This window comes from Agelaius tricolor, unplaced genomic scaffold, assembly GCF_023055355.1.
Source record: "Agelaius tricolor isolate 1412-34295 unplaced genomic scaffold, bAgeTri1.0.p SCAF_16, whole genome shotgun sequence".
NCBI lineage: Eukaryota > Metazoa > Chordata > Aves > Passeriformes > Icteridae > Agelaius > Agelaius tricolor.
Genome location: NW_027269276.1, coordinates 7853366 through 7873660, shown reverse-complemented (window position 1 = coordinate 7873660; position 20295 = coordinate 7853366). Strand labels below are relative to the sequence as shown.

The window sequence follows — 20295 nt, the reverse complement described above, 5'->3', positions numbered from 1 at the left end:
CCCTTTCCCCCCGGAGAGCCCCTGTGCCTCCCGCTCCCCCGGGGCCGCCGTCGCTCACCTGGCCGCCCCACCGGGCACCCCACTCTTCCCCCGGCCCCGGGAAGCGCTTCTTCGGGGGGACAGCGGGGCCAGCTCCCCCCACACCCCGACACCCGAGTCCCCTCTTGGCGGTGCCCCCCATCCCTTGAGGAACGGACCCGGTGACGGCGGACAGCGAAAGGGCTGAGGCCGCCCCTAAACCTCCTCTGGCCCGGGCAGCTCCCACCGGCCCCCGGCCGCCTTCTCGGCCCCGCACCGCTGTCCAAATGCTGAAAGGACCCGAGACTGCCCGGTCCGGCCCGACACGGCTCGGCACGGCACGGCTCGGCACGGCACGGCCCGGCGTGGCACGGCAAGGCACGGCAAGGCACGGCAAGGCACGGCAAGGCACGGCCCGCCTGCGGGGCACAGGCTGCCCCCGGGCCGAGTATCCTGCCCTGGAAAAGGGGTCTCTCCTGTAGCCGTGCCGGGCCGGGCCGGGCCGTGCCTTCCCCGACGGACAGGCCGAGCCCGGAGCCCGGGTCACCCCGACAGCCGCAGCGCGGGGCTCGGTGGCCACAGCGAGCTGGAAGGGGATGCGGGCACCGCGCTCCTCTCCCCTCGGTCTCTACCTTCCCTCTCGTCTTTACAGAATCACACACATTCTGCACCGCCTGCAGCCTCTGCTGCAAGGCTCAAAAAGCCCTCCCCAAAAACCCACAACCCCCCCACACCCCAATCCCCTCCTGGCACACCTTTACTCCGCTTCCGACCTCTCCTCTTCCTTCCTGCGTTTAACCTGGCTCCTAATTTTTATCTCCGATTCACTCCACCGATGCCCCGGAGCGGCTCTGGGGAGTCTCTCGCCGCCCCGATGAATACACAGGGATCCCCAGACAGGTTTTCTATGTAGGAAAAAATAAACCGATCGAGCCCGAGAGATCTGCAACAGCCGAACACGCCGCCTCGCCTTTACATTCGTGTTTTTAAATTCCCCCGTTATTTTCCTTTTTTGCATCTGCGAGTTGCCACGAAAGGAAATACAACCCCAAATGCCACCGCCAGCAGAAATCGGAGCTCGTTGCCAAATTCCGTAGTATTTTATTTTAAAAGCAATTAACACCATTAAAAAAAAAAAAAAAAAGAAAGCGTGTCTTCTCCTCTTCCCGGGGAGTGTAAGAAATCCTTTTGCTCACCCAGAGTCGAAAACCTAATGGCATTGTCGTTAAACACGAAAAGGAGAATATTAAGAAATTGCAACACTCCCTCCCGAGCGCTCCCCCCCTCCCAGTTTATTTGCCCTAATAATTAATTCACAAGAGCTTAACTTCGGTGTAACCCCGGCGGTCTTTTCATTAAAAAATCCCCGCGTTTCCTATTGAATTAGCTCTGCTCCATTGTCGCTGAAATGAAGACGCCAAACCAACTTTTACCCTGAGCATTTTCTCACCAGCCCAAAGAAAAGTCCCTCTCCTTTTTCTTTTCTCTGATTTTTTTCTTTCTTTTTTTTCTTTCTTTTTTTTTTTTTTCTTCTTCTTCTTTTTTTTTTTTTTTTTTTTAATTCAAGCACCCAGGCGATGGACGTGTCCTGCAATTTAACTACTTTCAAATTCTTTGTTCGGGTCCCACCGGGGCTCTATTGTCACCCTATTGAGAGAGCTTATTGCCAAGTCAAGCCTGAGCGAATTGAGACACGCACGGGAGGAGCCCCGGGGGCTGGGAGCGGGATCCGTGGGGCTGCTCGGCCCGGGGGGACCCCGGCCCAGCCCCGAGGGAGCGGGCACGGAGCGGGGCAGGCGCTGCCGGCAGCCCCGGGCCGGGATCACCGGCACCGATTCCCCAGGAGCCGCAGCCTCCAAAGCAGCCCCGGCCCCGCAGAGCCCGGTGCTTGTGATGGGGCAGCCCCGGGAAGGGGCTCCCCCCGGGATCGGGCTCCTTTGAACCCTCAAAGCGTCCCCCGCAGCAGCGCCCTGGCTCAGGTACCACCGCTGCGGGCACGAGAGGGACTTACCTCGGGTGCCCGCGGTGCCGCCAGCTTCCCTCCTCCGCTGGTTCTCCCTTAATCCCGAAAAGGAGGGTCCTCCTCTGCTGTCATCCCACCCCCGACCCCTCCAGCTCGGAGCCGGCTCCCGCCTGTCTCCTGTCGCCCTCTTCAGCGCTCACTTTGGGAGCTCCGGGACTCGCTTCCCGAGCAGGGAAAGAGCGGGATGTTGGGGTGCTTTGCTTTTCTCTTTTCCTTCCCTCTCTCCCGACTCCTCCCCAGCCTGAAAAGGGGGTTGCGAGCTGGAATAGGGGGGTACGAGCTTCACGGAAGGGTTATTTCAGGAGAAAAAGAAGCTGAAAGAGCAGTGCTGGGCACGGATTCCCACGTAAGCCCGTACGTCACCTATAAAAATTGCCCGTTTCTCCCGTTTCTTGGCTCCGGGGGGGCAGCTGAGACATCTCTACCTGTGGAGGGAGGGGGTGAAACACCGTTTAAACCGGCACCCTGTTAAAAACGTCCTGCTCCAGCTGGGAGGGGAAAGCAGAACCGCGGGATGCTGGAAAGCAGGGGCTGCCTCTCTGCATCATCACCCGCTGCCCCGTGGTGATGTTTGGCCTCCCCCTGCTCCCCCAAAACACCCATCTGGAGCCCGTCTCAGCCTCTCGATGCCGGGGAGAGAAGGAGGTTCACGGGATCCCAGGGCGATGGCACGGGAGGGCCGCGGCGGGGACAGGGGTGCACTGCGGCCATCGCTTCCCCTCCTCGCCGCCGTCCTCCTCTTGTGACCAACGGCGTCTCCGCCGTGTCCCGGGGGAAGAGGAAGCCCTTGACCCTTGGCCCCAGGGGCAACGGGGTTAAACAAAGTCCCACCGCCCCATTATCCGACAGACAGCTTTGAGCTCCCGGCGGGGAGCGGGGTCTCCAAGAAGCTGGCGAGAAGTCGCAGCTCCCACCGCCGGTACCGGACCCCGACGGGGCGCACCTGGGATGGGGATGCTTCTCTGCATGACAGACAGACATAAAAACAAAAAACCTAGGGAATGAAAAAAAAAATTAAAAAAAAAAAAAAAAAAGACTATACACACCCCATTCCGACTTATGCATTGCAGCCAGCTCTGCTGAAACGGCGGATTTTTGAGGTTATTTCGGGTTGTTCACAGTGGTGATTTTTTTTTTTTTTTTAAGTGGTGCCGTGCCTTGCCGAACCTTCGTGCCCACACTCAGGTGAGGCACAGGCAGCCCCGGCCCGGTCCTGCCTGCAGACAAGGCAGTGGAGCTCGTTGTCATCAACCCTCCCCAGAGCGCTGCCGCGAGAAACACTTAGAGAATTTATTTTTGCTGTTTACGCTTTGGAGAGAGGATAATTTTTTTTTTTTTTTTTTGATGGGGAGGGTTTGGAATTTTTAGAATTTAATTTTTTGCGAACACGATGAAAATAAGGAAATAAAAGACGCCAAATAAGAGAAATCGGCGTTAACACAATGCATCGGAGGGGAGAACAAGTGCATCCAGGTCCTTTCCTAAAGCCACCCGGGAGCCGGGGGTCCCTAAACCGTTCTTCCCTTTACTCCAGGGCAGCTCATGGCTCCTCCACCCCGGCCAGAGCACCCGCAGTCTTGGAGCATCTCTCCCCGCCGGCTCCGCACCCCGCGCCCCGCGGAGCTCCCGCAGAAGGAGCCGGGAACCCGGAGTCGCCGGTGTGGAAGTGGCCGAGGACAGGCAGCCCCTGCGGCTCCCGGCAGGCTCAGGCAGAGCGGGTGCCTCCCGCTGCTGGGTGAAACTGGCTGAAGCACGACCCCACATCCAGCCTCAAGCTGGGGGGCGGCAGGGACTTTGCGGGGCACCGAGGGGCTGTGGAATGCGTTCCAAGCCGCAGAGCCCTGCACGGCGCCCTGTGTGCGTGTTCCTCACATCCCGCACCGCTCCACGCTGGCTCTGCCTCCTCGGAGAGCGGAGGGCAGCAGCGGCCCCTCACCTGCATCCCCCCGAGCCCGCACCCCCGTGGGAGGGTGATGAGGAGCTGGAGTGGGTGGTGAGGCGCACCCGGGCCGTGGAGTTCCGCAGGGGCCGGGAGGGCCGAAGGGGAGTCCCGGTGCCCGCTGGCCCTGCCCGGTGCCACACGGGGAGCGGGGAGCGGGACGGGACCCGAGCGGTGTCCGCGCCCCGACGGCCCCGGGGGGCCCGGCCCGGCCCGGCCCGGCCCGGCCCGCAGCGGCGGGGCCGCAGCGCCACCTGGCGGCTCGGCACGGCACGGCCCGGCCCGGCTCGGCACGGCACGGCCCGGCCCGGCTCGGCACGGCACGGCCCGGCCCGGCTCGGCTCGGCTCGGCTCGGCACGGCAATGTGAGCGCTCTTTGGGCTGTGCCAAGAGCCACTGTCCGGCCACAACAGCTCCTGCGGCGTCCACGCAGCCTGCACACACCTGTCCGCACCTTGGACCTCCTGTTTCCCTTCCTTGTGAACCCACATCCCATCCCTTCCATCCCATCCCTGGCACCCTGAATCCCCCGCACCCTGCACGTGTGACCTTTCCCTGCACCATGCATTCCATTCCTAGCACCCCACATCCACACCTTGCAATTTTACTTCCTAGCACCCTAATTCCCAGCACACTGCATCCCATGCCGTGTGCTCTACATCTCATTCCTGCAGCTGTGGCCTTTCCCCTGCACCCTACATGTCCTTCCCTGCACCCCACATCATATTCTGCACCCCACCGTCCATTCTTTGCACCCTACATTTCGTCCTGCACCGTACATCCCATTCCTTGCACCCTATATGCCCTGCCTATCATCCCTGCATCTGTGGCCTTTTCTCTCCCTGCATCCCCTATTCCTTCGACCCAACAACATTCCCAGCACCCTACATCCTACTCCTTGCACCTGTGGCCTTTTCCCTACACCCTACATCCATTCCTTGCACCCCACATCCCATTCCCATCCTCCTACATCCATTCCTTGCACCCCACATCCCATTCCCGTCACCCTACACCCATTCCTTGCACTCCACATCCTATTCCTTGCACCCTACCTCCTCTTCCTGCTCCCTACAGCCCGTTATCCCACACCCTGTGCTCATGTTCGGCTCTCCACCCACTGCTCCATCCCCAACCTATCTGTGGGGTTTGGGGCTTTTAGGGTGACACGGTGCGTGCTGGCCCCGCCACTCTGAGCGTCATGGCCTGCTTGCACTCAGCCGCTTCTCGCGCCCCGCCTCCTTCTCCGGTTAAACTCACGGGCAAAAGGGGCACCGGGAGTGCGGTGAACCCCGTACCGGGACCGCACAGCCCCGGCACGGGGGGGGGGGGGGGGGGGGCAAAATAAAAAGCACTAAACAGTGCTATCAGCGCGACCGCGGCAGGACTCGAACCTGCAATCTTCTGATCCGAAGTCAGACGCCTTATCCATTAGGCCACGCGGCCACCCTCACTCCCGCTTCCCCGCGCTCCTTACTCAGGGAATCCCGGCGGGCCGTACCACGCGCGGGCGGGGGGCGGGACGGGACGGGACGTCACGGCGGCCGGAAGCTCCCCCGGGCGCCCCGGTTTGGATCTGCCCGCCGGCCCAGGCCCCGGCGGCGCTTGCGGGAAGCAGGTGGGAACAGGGGGGAATTTGGGGGGAAACAGCTGGATGGGGGGAAACAGCTGTATGAGGGGGAGACAGCCATATGGGGGAAAACAGCTGTATGGGGGGAAATACCGGTATGAGCGAACATTTGTATAGAGGCACGGCTGGATGGGGAAAAACATCTGTATGGGGAAAACAACTGTTGGGGGGGGCACGGCTGGATGGGGGGAAACACCTGTATAGGGACACAGCTATATGGGGGCACAGCTATATGGGGGACATGGCTCTATGGGGACACAGCTAAATGAGATAAAATGTCTGTTTGGGAACACAGCTCTATGGGGGAAGGCTGTATGGGGGCACAGCTGTATGGGGGAAGTCTGTATGGGGCAGGGCTATATGGGGCCATAGCTGTACAGAGGAGTGCATGACTGTACAGGACAGTGTGTGCATGGCAGTGATCAGTGCTGAGCTCACCCTTTGCCTTTCCCCAGCTCCAGCTGCCCGTGCTAGGGCGCACAGGGGGAGGATGAGGCGCGTGTCCTGGATGCGCTCGGTGAGGGGCTGCAGCCCCCAGCCCCGGCGCTGCCCGTCCAGCTCCTCGGCCAGCCGCCCGCTGCCAGAGGAGCCCGGCCAGGAGCCGTCCACGGGCCAGCGGCGCATGAACCCCCTCAACATCCAGATGCTGTCCAGGAGCCTCCACGAGCAGATCTTCCGCGGCGCCCGGGTGCGCTACTCGGCGGAGGAGGTGCAGCGCAGCGTGCAGCACCTGCAGCAGCACGGGCTGTGGGGCAAGGAGACCTCCACGCTGCCCGACGTGGAGCTGCGCCTGCCCCGCATGTACGGCCGCGACATCGACGAGCACTTTCGCCTGCTGGCGCAGAAGCAGAGCCTGCCCTACCTGGAGGCGGCCGAGGAGCTGCTGCGTTGCCAGCTGCCCCCGCTGCCCGAGCGCTGGGCCTGGCGCCTGGGCTGGACCCGCTACGGCCCCCAGGGGCAGGCGGAGCCCGTGGAGTTCCCCGAGGAGCGGGCGCTGGTGCTGGATGTGGAGGTGTGCGTGGCCGAGGGGCACTGCCCCACGCTGGCCGTGGCGGTGTCCCCGCATGCCTGGTGAGATGCGGGGCCAGGAGCGGTGCTGGGGTCACAGCAGGGCTGGGGGGACGGTGTTGAGGGGATGGGGATGGTCCTGAGCAGAGCCTCTTCCTGCAGTCCATGCTGGCTGGCAGGGAAGGCACAACAAAGCCCCAGTGGCTCTGGGGTGTGGGGTGTGTGTCCTGCTTAGCTAGAACAGCTCTTGTGACCGTGTTCACAGCAGTCTGAGGATGAGGGAAGAGACAAGGATCTGACTCCATGTTTCAGAAGGCTTGATTTATTATTTTATGGTATATATTATATTAAAACTATACTAAAAGAATACAAGAAAGGATTTCCTCAGAAGGCTAGCTAAGAATAGAAAAAGAAAGAATGAATAACAAAGGTTTGTGGCTTGGACAACGAGTCTGAGCCAGCTGATTGTGATTGGCCATTAATTAGAAACAACCACATGAGACCAGTCACAGATGCACCTGTTGCATTCCACAGCAACAGATAACCACTGTTTACATTTTGTTCCTGAGGCCTCTCAGCTTCTCAGGAGGAAAGATCCTAAGGAAAGGATTTTTCATAAAAGATGTCTGTGACAGATGGGGATGGTCCTGAGCGGAGCCTCTTCCTGCCGTCCATGCTGGCTGGCAGGGAAGACACAACAAAGCCCCAGTGGCTCTGGGATGTGGGGTGTGTGTCCTGCTTAGCTAGAACAGCAATCCCTGGGGTTGTCACTTCCCTGGCACAGGTGGGGTCCTGTCAGCCCCGTGGCACTGTGGCTGCTCTGTGACAGTCACAGGTGCCACCTGTCCCCTGCAGGTACTCGTGGTGCAGCAGGCGGCTGCTGGAGCAGCGTTACTCCTGGTCCAGCCACCTCACCCTGGCTGACCTCATTCCCATGGAGAGCCCAGCAGGTGCCAGCTGTGCCAGCAAACAGGACTGGATAGAGAGAGTGGTGGTGGGACACAACGTGGCCTTTGACCGGGCGTTCATCAAGGAGCAGTATCTTATCCAGGTAATCCAGCGAGCGTTGGCTTTGTTCTGGCAGCTGCAATTTCTTACCCAGATAATCATTTGCGTTGGCTCTTGAGGGTTACTTTGGCAGATGCTGTTCTGCACAGGTACCCCAGGTTTGTGCTCACTTTGTCCTGCAGAGCAGGTTTGAGGCTGGATCTCTTTAGAGGAAGATATTCTTGCACCCTTTAGGGCTGCTGGAGGCTGCAGGGTGCCAGCTGGGGATGTGGCAGGAGCCTTTGAGCAGCTGACAGCCTGCACTGGGGATGGTCTTGGCTCTCAAAAGGGGAGTGTGGGAGGCAAAGCTTCCCTTAACAAAACCAGCTTGAGCAGAGGACTTGCAGCTCCTCCAGCATATCCCCTGCCCTCTCTTTTCTCCCCCTGTGTTTATCCCAGGGCTCCAAGATGCGCTTCCTGGACACCATGAGCATGCACATGGCCATCTCGGGGCTGACGGGCTTCCAGCGCAGCCTCTGGATGGCTGCCAAGCACGGCAAGAGGAGGGGGCTGCAGCAGGTCAAGGAGCACATGAAGAAAACACGCAGCAAGGCCGAGGGGCCGGCGGTGAGTGAGGGGAACTGAGCTGCTGGCAGTGCTGTGGGTGGCAGGGGACAGTGGGCTCCTGTGCCAGGGCTGTTTGCTGCTGTTCTGGCAGAGTGGAGCAGCTCCACTGAGTGAAGCTCTCCCAGCGCGTTTCAGATAAGGTGGCCTTGGTTGAAGCTGGAGCAGAGGCATCCTTTCCTCCTCCTGATCTTGGCTGCAGCTGGTTGTCCTCCCACAGTGTGTGACCCCCCTGTTGTCACAGGTCACCTCCTGGGACTGGGTGCACGTGGGCAGCATCAACAACCTGGCGGACGTGCACGCGCTCTACGTCGGGGGGGAGCCCCTGGAGAAGGAGGCACGGGAGCTCTTTGTCAAGGGCACCATGGCTGACATCAGGAGCAACTTCCAGGTGCAGGAGGCCATCCTACTGACAGGCAGCAGGAGCTGGAGAGGGGAGCAGGGTGGTAGTGGCTGCTGACATAGTTTCCATTTTGTGGGGTAGTTTCCATTTTGCTGGCATAGTTTCCTGCTGGGGTAGTTTCCATTTTGTGGAGTAGTTTCCATTTTGCTGGCATAGTTTCCATTTTGCTGGGGTAGTTTCCATTTTGTGGGGTAGTTTCCATGCTGGGGTAGTTTCCATTTTGCTGCCCTCGCTTGCAGCACTGGGTGTGCGTGGGGCTGTGACCTGCTCTGTGCTCCTGCAGCCCCAATGCCTTGCCCTGTGCTGGCACAGGGGTGGCTGCTTTGCCTGCTCTCACCTGCTGCTGTCCCTCCCCAGGACCTGGTGTCATACTGTGCCCGTGATGTCCAGGCCACCCATGAGGTGTTTCAAGAGCAGCTGCCACTGTTTATGGAGAGGTGAGAGCTGCCAGGTTCTGGCTGGTGGTGGCCAAGGGGGCTGTGGGCTTGGTGGGCAGTGGGGAGGGGAAGAGCATCGAGGGTTGTATGAAGCTGGGAAGCTCTAGATGAAGACATTTATGTCTGTTGTAGCCTGGTGCTTCCAGGGCCTGTCCCTTCTGGCAGATTTCTAATTCCTTGCTGCTTTGGGGTCCAGGTGCCCCCACCCTGTCACGTTTGCAGGGATGCTGGAGATGGGAGTGTCCTACCTGCCAGTCAATGGGAATTGGAACAGGTACCTGGATGATGCTCAGGGTATTTATGAGGAGCTGCAGAAGGAGATGAAGAAGTCCCTGATGAACCTGGCCAATGATGCCTGCCAGCTGCTGCACGAGCACAGGTACCCTGGGCTGGGGCTGCAGGAAGGAGCTCAGGCACCAGCTGGTCCTTGGGGGGCTGTGGGTGGCTGTGAGGGACAGGAGCAAAGCTGTGACAATGGTGTGTCATCAGGTACAAGGATGACCCTTGGCTCTGGGATCTCGAGTGGGACACACAGGAGTTTAAGCAAAAGAAGAATCCAGAGAAGAAGAAGAAGAAGAAGAAAGGTCAGGATGGGAGCAGCCCAGTTTCCCCAGCAGCAATGGAAGCAAAAGAGTCAGCCCAGGAGTGGCAGGAGGGTGAGCACAGGGGATCCCTGGGGATGAGGGATGCTCCAGGGCTGCCTTCCCAGGGGTGGACAAGGTTTGCTGGTGCTGCAGGGTGAATCATTGCTGGCCTATGTCCCATGCTGCTGCATGTGGTGGGGGATAGTTTGGTGTCCCTGTCCCCAGAAGGGTGGCACAGAGGGCCCTTTGCAAGCCAGTTCTCCTTGCCCCACCAGACCCTGGTCCCCCCAGTGAGGAAGAGGAGCTGAAGGTCTCTGCGAGCCAGCTCTGTCTGGAGCGCCTGAAGGAGACGGTCACGCTGCAACCCAAGAGACTCCAGCACCTGCCAGGCCACCCGGGGTGAGTTGGGCACCCTGTGTGTCCCCAGGGCTGTCCCTGCACTTTCTGACCCACCCTGCTGCTCCCCATGCCCAGCTGGTACCGCAAGCTGTGCCCACGGCTGGAGGAGGAGGGCTGGGTGCCTGGGCCCAGCCTCATCAGCCTGCAGATGAGGGTGACCCCAAAGCTGATGCGCCTGGCCTGGGATGGATTCCCCCTGCACTACTCAGAGAAGCATGGCTGGGGATACCTGGTGCCAGGACGGCAGGACAATTTGCCAGCTGCCCCTGGAGAGACCGATGGCCCCTCCTGCCCACACAGGTGAGAGGGATGGGATGGGGTGCTGGGCTGGGAGCTGCCCCAAAGGGGTATTTGGGAGCTCCCTGGCTCCCTGGCCCTCTGCCCAGGTGCTGCCCCAGAGCCTTTGTGGGTGCATCAGCCCTGCCCTCTCCTCTGCCAGGGTGATTGAGAACCTGTACAGGCAGCACTGCCTGGAGAAGGGCAAGGAGCAGCCCCCAGGGCTGGAGGCAGCTGTGGAGGACGAGCTGCTGGGGATGGACAGCAGCACGATCTGGCAGAAGGTGAAGGAAGGGATGGAGGGTTCCCTGGTGGGAGGGAGGTGTGGGGCTGTGCTTCCTCCTGTGTGCAGGCAGTAACCAGCCCTCTGTGCAGCCCCAGGGGCTGCAAGCAAGAAATTCCCTTTAATAAGGGTTGCTGGAGGATTGGTATTTGATCTGGCTCCCCCACAGATGGAGGAGCTGAGCCGGATTGAGGTGGATCCAGAGGAGAAAATGAACAAAGCAGACCAGAGCCTGGTGCTGGTAAGGGGAATTTCCTGTGGAATGGGGTGGTGGATTGGTCTCTCCTTGATTTCCCCTTCCTGTTCCTGACATTGCCTCACTTTGCTGGTCTCAGGAGGAGATGGAAGAGCTGAGGTGCACAGAGAGGAAGAGCAAGCCCTCGTTCCACCATGGCAATGGTCCCTACAACGATGTCAACATTCCTGGGTGCTGGTTCTTCAAGCTGCCTCACAAGGCAAGCTGGGGCTCTTCCTATGCCCACAGTGCTGCTGGGACCCACATGATCTCATCCCATGGGATTGGGTGGGGGAAATCCATCTCTGTAGCTGGGACAGGAGGATGCACAGAGCTTTGCTGATGTGGAGTGGAGGCTTGCCAAGCCCTGACACCTCTTTTGCTGCTAAAGGATGGGAACGATAACAACGTGGGAAGCCCTTTTGCCAAGGATTTCCTGCCCCAGATGGAGGACGGCACCCTGCGGGCTGCTGTGGGCCGCACCCACGGGACAAGAGCCCTCGAGATTAACAAAATGATCTCATTCTGGAGGAATGCTCACAAGAGGATCAGGTGAGCAGCTGCTTTCATGGTCACACCTCTGGGGGTGGAGGCAGGAGTGTTTGTGTGGATGCACAGGGGCTCAGCATCTCACCTGCCACGTGTCCCCTCAGTTCCCAGATGGTGGTGTGGCTGAAGAAGGGGGAGCTGCCTCGTGTGGTGACCAGGTACAGTACCCAAACCCAGACTGTTCCCTTTACCCTGCACCAGGAGGGCTCTTGCAGGGTGATTCTCATCCTTGCCTCTGTCCCAGGCATCCTGACTACAACGAGGAGGAGAGTTATGGGGCCATCCTGCCGCAGGTGGTGACTGCAGGCACTGTCACCCGCCGGGCCGTGGAACCCACCTGGCTGACAGCCAGCAACGCCCGGGTATGGCCACGCTCGGATCCTTGCAGGGGTGTTTGGGGGCTCCCTCTGTGTTTTGGACTGATGGGAGGTGCTTGGCTTGGAATAGGGGTTGGATATGGATGCTGGGATTTGGGGTAGCAGGGTCAGAGCTGGGGTCCTCTTGCTGATGTGCTTTCATGTGGGAGAAAGGAAGGAGTCAGCAGGGGCTCTGGAGCTTCAGGATGTGGTGAAAGGGGAAGAAAACACCAGCATATACCAATACCAATTTCTGTCTTTTCTCAAGCTCCCTTTCTTCTCTGCTGGAGCATGGGTGATGTCCACATGAGTTAAACTCAGTTTGACATTGAGAGCAAAACTTAGGGGTGTATGGGGATAGAATATAAGAAAATAAAGACAGTGTAGAAAGTAATCTTACCCCTAAGGAGCTGCAGCTGGGCCAATTATCAAAGATTAGGAACAGGGCTGACTTTACAGGCCACAGCTGTAACCAATGAGAAGAAGAGTGCTCTAAAAGAGTGGGTTGGCTGGTTGGGAGGGGAACTGGAGTCAGTTGGCTGCTTTGTGAAGAAGAAAGAATCAGTGCTCTGAGGAGCTGCCCACGAGAAACACCAAGAAAGTATGAAACTTTTGTGATAAGGAGACAACAGTATGGAAGCCCTGCAGTAAGATGACAACACAGGGGCACAGGGAGTGCTGTGCCAGCACGCTGTGGCTGTGGGAAGGCTGCTCCTGTGCCAGGAGAGGGATGTGCTGACCTGGCCATCGTGTCCTGCAGGCTGACAGGGTGGGCAGTGAGCTGAAGGCCATGGTGCAGGTGCCGCCTGGCTACTCGCTGGTGGGAGCAGACGTGGATTCCCAGGAGCTGTGGATCGCGGCGGTGCTGGGCGAGGCGCAGTTCGCTGGCATGCACGGTGAGCCGGGGCTTTGCCGGGCAGGGGGTGATCCCTGATCCTCATCCCGATCCCGCTGGGCATCCAACCCCTGCTCCCTTCCCGCAGGCTGCACGGCCTTCGGCTGGATGACCCTGCAGGGCAAGAAGAGCAACGGCACGGACCTGCACAGCAAGACGGCCGCCACCGTGGGCATCAGCCGGGAGCACGCCAAGGTCTTCAACTACGGGCGCATCTACGGGGCAGGGCAGCCCTTCGCCGAGCGGCTGCTGATGCAGTTCAACCACCGGCTCACGCCGCAGCAGGCGCGGGACAAGGCCCAGCAGATGTACGCCGTCACCAAGGGCATCCGCAGGTGGGTGCAGCCTGGGCAGGGCTGGGGGCGGTGTTCCAGCCAGAGGAGCTGCGTTACTCGCTCTCCCCTGCAGGTTTCATCTCTCTGAGGAGGGGGAGTGGCTGCTGACGAAGCTGGAGCTGGCTGTGGATAGGGCGGAGGATGGATCGGTGTCGGCCCAGGATGTCCAGCGGCTCCAGAGAGAAGCCATGAAAGGGTGAGATGGTCTGACCCTGCATGGCTCTGTGGCTTTGGGATGTGAGGGGGAGAGGGCTGCAGCCTGATGGGCAGAGAGGAGAGATGGGGCTGGATAGTCCTGGTCCACCCTTCCTGCTCCTCCAGGGCCAAGGAGGTTTGATTTGGGGGCCATCAGCCTCACCCACTTTCCCAGTGAACAGTTAGCAGGGTCTCATCCTGCTGCCCCAAACCAGGAGGGAGTGTTTGAGGGTCTCAAATGGGGAGCCTGCTCCCACTCTTCCAGCAAACCTCTCTTCTGCCCCACAGGTCCCGGTGGGAGAAGAAGTGGAATGTGGTGGAGCAAAGAGTGTGGGCTGGAGGCACTGAGTCCGAGATGTTCAACAAGCTGGAAAGCATTGCCTTATCCCCCTCCCCACAGACCCCAGTGCTGGGCTGTCACATCAGCAGGGCCCTGGAGCCTGCCATGGTCAAGGGGGAGGTAAGGATGCAGCTCTGGGATGCTGAGATTTTGGCTTTGCTTATATATTCTGAAATGGGAACCTGATGTTCAGCCCCTCTTAGATTCCTGGAGGTCTACTAGGCTCTTGTGCCATTTGGGAAACCCATTGTGCCTTTATCTCTATGCCACCCAGAAAACCCAACCACCCTGAGTTTAACAGATTTCTCCCATGTACAGGTACCATGCCCTTGACTGCAGTACTCTCTTACTGTCCATCTCTTTCCTTTCACCAGTTTGTGACCAGCAGGGTGAACTGGGTGGTGCAGAGCTCAGCTGTGGACTACCTGCACCTCATGCTGGTTGCCATGAAGTGGCTGTTTGAGGAGTTTGACATCAACGGGCGCTTCTGCATCAGCATCCACGACGAGGTGCGGTACCTGGTCCAGCACCAGGATCGCTACCGGGCTGCCCTGGCCCTGCAGATCACCAACCTCCTCACAAGGTGAGCTGGGATGGCCCTGCTGTCTCCTGGGCAGCAGCAGCTGTGACTCCAGAGTGGGACAGGCAAGCCCCAGGGGCTGGGGTTGGCTTTGCCTGCAGCAAGCTGGTGCAGAGCAGTTTTCTTCTGCTCAGGGCAAGTTAGCAGCACTGGAGGCTGCAGTTCCTTCATGCTATAAATGGACCTCAGCTTTGATTTCCAGGGATAATGTGCTGACAAAAGGGTTTTTTTATCATCAGCTTTTGGCCCTGCAGGGATGGGGCCAGTCACTGGCTCTGCTGGGATGCAAGTGCATCACTTCATGCTCCCTTTGGGTCTGCAGCTGTCACATGGCAGCAGCCTTTGGGCTTGGTGGAGGAGCTGGGAGCCTGAAACTGTCCCATCCCTCATCCCCTGCTGCCTTCAGGGGACAGCAAGGGGCATGGCTCATCTCTGCTGTGAGCACCAGTGCTGTCCCCCCTCCCACAGCATGGGGTGTTCCTGCTGCTTCCCTGCCTCACAGAGAACTAAGCTTAGCCTAGGAAGCTCCTGACCTCCAAGGGCTCCCATTGATCCAGCTCTGTCCCAGCCAGCTTTGCCAAATCCCCCTCCCAGCACCGTGGGGTGTTTGGTTACACAGGAGCTGGCCAAGGTGAGCTGTTTCTCCTGGGTGGAGGCAGGAATGACACAAACAGCCTTTCTGCAGCCACAGCAGGGCAGGCACCCTGACGTTCCTGCCTTTGTGCTGGCTCCTGCGAGCACAGGGCTTCCTGCTGGGAAAATCCTGCATCTGCTCTGCCTGCCAGGGAGGATTAGCCAGCAGTGAGGGGCTAGATTCTTCCCTTTTCTTGAGGAGGCTCCATTTCTTCCAAGGAGGCACCATTAGTGTTCCTCCCATGCTCACTATAGCAATTCTTGGCCCTCCTGCTGTCCAGGGCTTAGAAAGCACCTTGTCCCCCACCTGCTGAGTGATAATGCCCTGTGAGGGGTGGCTGGCCAGTGTTTGGTGAATGTGGCTGATTGCTTTCTTGCTCTCCAGGTGCATGTTTGCCTACAAACTGGGCCTCCAGGACCTGCCACAGTCAGTGGCTTTCTTCAGTGCAGTGGATATTGACCAGTGCTTAAGGAAAGAGGTGACCATGAACTGTGTGACACCATCAAATCCCATGGGGATGGAGAAGTATGGCATCCCTCAAGGTGAGCAGTGTCCCCTGCAATCTCCTCTCCACCTGCAAGCTGCCCCTTGGCCTCTCCTCTGCATGAGCCTTCCCAGCTTAAGCAGAGCACTTGGCCTGAGTAGTCATTCCCTGAGGGCTCTGCTCACCTGAGGCACCTCATGAGCCCCTTGGTTCCTGGTACATCCTCTGACCAACAGGGCTGCCCCTCCTTCCTCAGTCCTCAAGTGTTCATGCTGCTGCTTTCCAAATATTTGTGAGTGATGAGCCAGGCCTGGCTCTGTTCTCCCACACTTTGTTTGCTTTGTGCCCCTTGGAGGAGCCCTCCTGTGCACTTTTAACACAAACCAAATTTCTTCTTCTCTGAAAGGAAGCACCTCAGCAACCTTGTTTTGTCAATTTTGCCCTGCATACCCAAAATCTTTCATTCCTTTCTCTCCTTCCCTGCTCTCCCTTAGCCAAGCACTGTTCTGGCATTGCTGGGTGCTTCCTCAGCAGTCCCAAGGCCTCAAGTCATCCCTGTCTGCACTCAGTGTAACCCTCCAATTGCTGCAAGCAAACATTTAACTCGTGACTGGGAAAGCAGCTCCTCCTCACTGTGCAGCAGCTCTTCCCCACAGAAGAACCTGCCCTCAAATTTGTTATTTCAGTCACTGCACACATCAGATGCTCTGCCCTTAAATAACCTTTATTAGGACTCTTACAGGCAAAGGGTGCTTTCAGAAACAGGATTTGTGCTCTGTAGGCAAAATGGGAACTTTTCACCAAGAACCAGGCAAATTAAATGAGTGCATCACAATCAGGGTCAGCAAAAACATAACAGCAAAACCAGCCTGGGTAGAGGAAGCTGTGGCCTCTCGCTGCTCAGGAGATGCACACAGCAGCTTCAACTCCAAGGCACAACAGCTCATGTTCCCAGCTCCCTACTGGTGCTGGTTTCTGCATTCTCACCACCCAAAACACAAGCTTGAATAAATTTAGGGCGTTCTGTGCTCGATGCTCTGAACTAAAGCAGATCCCAACCATCACTCTCTTGCATTGCACAGTCTGAGTGTACTGCAGGGAACTGACTGTCCCCTTGTCTTCCAGGGGAAGCACTGGATATATATCAGATAATTGAAATAACCAAAGGTTCGCTGGAGAAGCAGTGACGACACCAGAGGGCCAGGACAATTGTCCAGACCGTGTGCCAAAGCCTCCCTGTCCTTTCAGAAGCAGATCTTTTGGCAGGGACTGACTGATCCCAGCTGCTCCCTTTCCATTTTGCTGTAAGGGATATTCCTGGGGAAGATTCAAATAGCAGAGGCACTTCTGATGGCAGCAGCCAGCTTTGAAACCTGTGACAGGGGCCAGAGTCGCTCCCATGGACACAAAGGAAGAAAGCAGAAGTATCTGACAAGAGAAGCAATAAACCATCATCTCCATATCTGCAGCCTCTGAGACCAAGGAGAGTCCACCATGGAATGAGCACTGTGAGAGGAGGCAGTGGCAGCAACTCCAGTTTATTTTTTTCTCTGTCTCTTCTTTTTGGGTTCCTGGTTCTCATCTGTCTGCTCCGCTGTGCTGCTCTGGAGAGGGGAGGGAGAGAGCAGCAGTAGAGTGTGATTGTTTTTGTGTGAACAGTCTAAGGAATGGTTACCTAGAGCAAGAAGCTGTGCAGAACAGGATTTAGCTCTTTTTTTCTCACTAACAAAATGACCTGAATATGGGATACCTGTCAGCCACTGAGACTTTCCCCATGGGTCACCCCCTACCCAGTTCATGCTGGAACTTAGACCACAGGCTACCAGTGGCACAGTACAGGGATGCTGTCCTGGGTTTTGGCTTGTTGAAACACTCAGGAAAATATGGACAGAAGCACCAATAAAAACCTGGACAATCAGCAGAGTAAACTGTTTATTTTTCTTAGCCAGCATGTTGCACTGCCTTCACCAGCACTGTGTAGGAGAGATGGGTCTGAGGAGAATGATGCCTTTCAGAATTTGCCCTGACAGGTCTTTATCTACAAAAACTTGCATACAAAACCACTTTGCATCGTGCTGCAAAGGTCTGATCCTAGTCAACAGTTTCACTTCCCCAAGACCAGGGAACAGAGCTGGTGCAGGAAAATAAAGGCTGCTAGAGGCAGAGGGCTGGGGTGTCGGGGGTCTTCTGACAGAAGCTGTTCTCTCCTTCCTATCAGCTTAGTATTAAAGTGAGAGCTAACCCAGGAAAGACAAGCTGTTCTGCACAACTCACAAATACAGCTGGCTTCTAAAGAGGAGGAAAGCTATCAGTAAAAGCAGCTAAATGGATGCTGACCTGGTCGTTGTGTGGCTCGTTCTCAGCATCCTCGGAGTTCCGCTCCTGCAGGGCGCTGTCCAGCACGGAGGCGTTGATGCGGAAATCCCGGGAGGTGCTCAGCTTCATGTACTGCATCAGGTTCACCTGCAGCAACCCAGGGGCAGCCAGGCAGGGGAAACATTCAGCCGTGAGCCTCTTTAGTTTCTTACCCTGCCTAGTCCCTTGAACAGCACTGGGACAGAGTCTATTGCAGTAATAATGCAGGATTGAAGCACAAAGAGGGTGAAAAAGCACCTGCCCCCGTGCAGTCCAGGGGCCCATTTACATTTTCCTAAAAGCCAAGTGATTGCCAGCTACTCTCACTCTCATGCAGGACCTTGTGGTACATTTCATGACACAGACTGGGGGAGAGTGAGGAGAGCTGGCATGAGGTTCTACTCCACCAGGAGCCACAGATGTGGACTGATGTTGGCATGGGCTGGTATCAATGTGGCAACAGTTCAGCAGTACTGGGCCAGGAGCATGGGCAAGGGCTGAAAGGTCCCTACACCTTCCTAATCTGAGCATTAATAGAGACTTTAACAACAGCCCTCCACCATGCTATTGATCCCACTGTTCCACTAGGTTCAGCTGACAGAAGATCCCTCTGCTTTACATTACCTTTGACTTCTTGGAGAGATGGATAAGGAACTTCTCATACTGCTCAATTGCAAAAATCAGGTTTGGGATTGGCTTGGTCTCCCGAAGAACCTTGGCCTGAAATGTGAGAGGAATGAGATGGGTCAGATTTGGAAGGGCACAATGGCACTGTAGTGTGACATGAAGACCAGAACATTCCCAGTTTAGAAAGAGTCTTCATTAGCCTTGCCCTGTACCAGTCCTGCTCCACCCAGCAAGCTTTGCCAGCTTTGTCACTAGCTTTAAATTGACTCCCAGGATGGTTCTGCAGTGAGGCTCTCCTGTGCATTGTTTTGTGCTCTGCCTGCAGTCCACAGCCCTGACATCCCTGTCAGCAGCTCCTCTGCTCCAGCTTCCTAAGGCACCACAAGCATGAGCCATCCAAACAAGGAGGATCCTGACGTTTCACCACATTGTTGTCCTGCTTATTCACCAGCACTGGTGTTTGTTCCCCATGGTGACAGCGTGGTGAAGGACATGCAGATGCAGCATTTCAGCCCATTTCCATACACTCAGGGAAATGCTAGGAAGATCATACTTGTGGCTTTTTTAAACCCTTAACATCACAGGAATGTCTGGGACAGCTGTCGAGACGGAGGAAATGCTGTCTGGGAGGACAAACAAAGGACATCAAGGACCAGGAACCTGCCAGCCTGCTCACTTGCTCCCAAACAAATAATCCAGTCATTTTCAACTGCTTTACTTTAGTGGAATCCACGCCTTCCTTCATCTTTAAATGTGCTGATAAAATTAAGAAACACTTTAAGAGGATGCAACATCGGTTCCAAGAAATTAGCCCAGATCTCTAATTTCATAGCTTACCCTATAGCTTACCCCAATTATCTCTAATTTCATAGCTCACCCCCAAATGGTGAAAATACCAGACAAGGCAGACTATCCAGATTGACCTTTGTTTCATGTCGATAGGATTTTAAGCTCCATTTAGTGAAGATGGCTTTTTTATTGTGGTTTTTGTTTTGGTTGTATTTTGTTTGGTTGTGCTTTTTTAGACTTTTCTCTGAAATTACAGTATATTAAATTTTGTTTTTACTTAAAGGCCAAAATGACAAATTGTCTGGTGATCTGTAAGAAGCCACCAGGTACCACAAACCTCGAGGTGTATGATCCTGCCTAGGTTCTCATGGAGTGAGTCAGTCTTACCATTACTGTGGAGACTGCAGCAGCTTCATCCTCTTTCTTCTTCTTTTTCTTCTCTTCTACAAAGCTTAAGCTCTCACTGTGGATGTTCTGAAGGAGAATGCCAAAAGATGTGTCATTAGAGGGTAAGCAGGGAAGAAAGCCCAGCCAAGAAAGGCCAGAAGTCCTTGCTCTAGCCAGCTTACAGCATTACCAGCTAGATAACAGAAAGGTAGCAATATAAGGGTAGAATTAGGTATGATCTCAAAAAAAAAAAAAACCCAAAAAAATCAAGAAAGAAACTAATTTTGTAATTTATACAGTCAGATAGGCATGCATGAGAATCTCCAGCAGTGATAGCTCTGCACACCATGACACCTTCCCCAGTATGTTGTAAAATTCCTGTGGTCCTCACATAAGTACCCAGGTCCTCTCCAGACAGATAAATCCCAGCTCCAGCACTGCAGTCTTTGGCACCCACATTACTTCACACTGTGATGACTGCAGTGTTGTTGACCTTTATTTGCCATTGTGGTTAACAGCAGTATTAATCTCATCCAAAAAACCCCACATGAACAGAGGGGAAAAAAAAAAAAACAGCTAAAGCCCAGCTCCTTCCCTGCTCAAGCAGAAATCAGCATGTTCAGTCCCAATGGTGCTGAAATGTCTTATGCTATATTTGACAAAGTAAAGCTTGAACTGTGAGAAACTCAGGTCATGTCAAGAAGATTAATAATCCCCAAGAGTGCCTGTGTACTGAAGCTGATACACCACTCAGCATCAGACAGACTGCCTGTGATTCTGCCAGTTAATTTAGGCCTCACCTGTACGTAAGTAATGAATGAGTAACACTGTGGGGTCAGATGGGAGCCTGAGAGCTTCACCTGCAAAGGAGCAGACAGAGAGGCTGCTGTTACTCCTAAATCAAGGCAATGAGCCATTTCCCCAGA

At 56.3% G+C, this 20295-nt stretch overlaps 2 protein-coding genes, 1 long non-coding RNA gene and 1 other non-coding gene across 10 annotated transcripts in view; 1 reads left to right on the top strand and 3 right to left on the bottom strand.

Moving 5' to 3' along the window:
• LOC139596792 (uncharacterized) overlaps positions 1–3308 on the bottom strand; it is a 43928-nt gene extending 40620 nt beyond the window's left edge. The window contains exons 1-4 of one of the 7 annotated variants that reach the window (XR_011681459.1): positions 3088–3106; positions 2405–2466; positions 2030–2282; positions 774–1228 (exon numbers count right to left, since the gene is read on the bottom strand). This is a non-coding gene — a long non-coding RNA (uncharacterized lncRNA). The other 6 variants (XR_011681458.1, XR_011681456.1, XR_011681460.1 and 3 more) reach the window with 6 other exon arrangements.
• A 2042-nt stretch (positions 3309–5350) lies between these two features.
• Positions 5351–5423, bottom strand: TRNAR-UCG (transfer RNA arginine (anticodon UCG)). Its single transcript has one exon. It is a non-coding gene; the product is annotated as a tRNA-Arg (tRNA).
• A 77-nt stretch (positions 5424–5500) lies between these two features.
• On the top strand, positions 5501–17129 carry POLG (DNA polymerase gamma, catalytic subunit). Its single transcript, XM_071441319.1, has 23 exons — positions 5501–5595; positions 6063–6678; positions 7471–7666; positions 8062–8229; positions 8471–8617; positions 8987–9066; positions 9263–9445; positions 9556–9722; positions 9926–10049; positions 10125–10349; positions 10489–10609; positions 10778–10849; positions 10944–11063; positions 11235–11395; positions 11497–11550; positions 11637–11754; positions 12509–12644; positions 12732–12978; positions 13052–13174; positions 13462–13633; positions 13888–14096; positions 15112–15269; positions 16337–17129. The coding sequence occupies exons 2-23, from the start codon at positions 6098–6100 to the stop codon at positions 16396–16398; spliced, it is 3624 nt and encodes a 1207-aa protein (XP_071297420.1). The 5' UTR covers positions 5501–5595; positions 6063–6097; the 3' UTR covers positions 16399–17129.
• The window catches only part of FANCI (FA complementation group I), a 24121-nt gene continuing 19745 nt past the window's right edge, over positions 15920–20295 (bottom strand). Inside the window, exons 33-37 of the mRNA XM_071441318.1 lie at positions 20170–20229; positions 19370–19456; positions 18191–18286; positions 17549–17674; positions 15920–16815 (exon numbers count right to left, since the gene is read on the bottom strand). Coding sequence (XP_071297419.1) covers positions 16750–16815; positions 17549–17674; positions 18191–18286; positions 19370–19456; positions 20170–20229 — 435 coding nt within the window. The 3' untranslated portion in view covers positions 15920–16749. The remainder of the gene's footprint in view (positions 16816–17548; positions 17675–18190; positions 18287–19369; positions 19457–20169; positions 20230–20295) is intronic.

What these genes read in the sequence shown, in the direction of transcription:
- POLG (XM_071441319.1), top strand. Translation starts at nt 6,098, where the DNA reads ATGAGGCGCGTGTCCTGGATGCGCTCGGTGAGGGGCTGCAGCCCCCAG. An exon ending in CTGCCATGGTCAAGGGGGAG is followed by an intron (nt 13,634 to 13,887) that starts GTAAGGATGCAG and finishes TCCTTTCACCAG; the next exon opens with TTTGTGACCAGCAGGGTGAA. An exon ending in GAAGTATGGCATCCCTCAAG is followed by an intron (nt 15,270 to 16,336) that starts GTGAGCAGTGTC and finishes CTTGTCTTCCAG; the next exon opens with GGGAAGCACTGGATATATAT.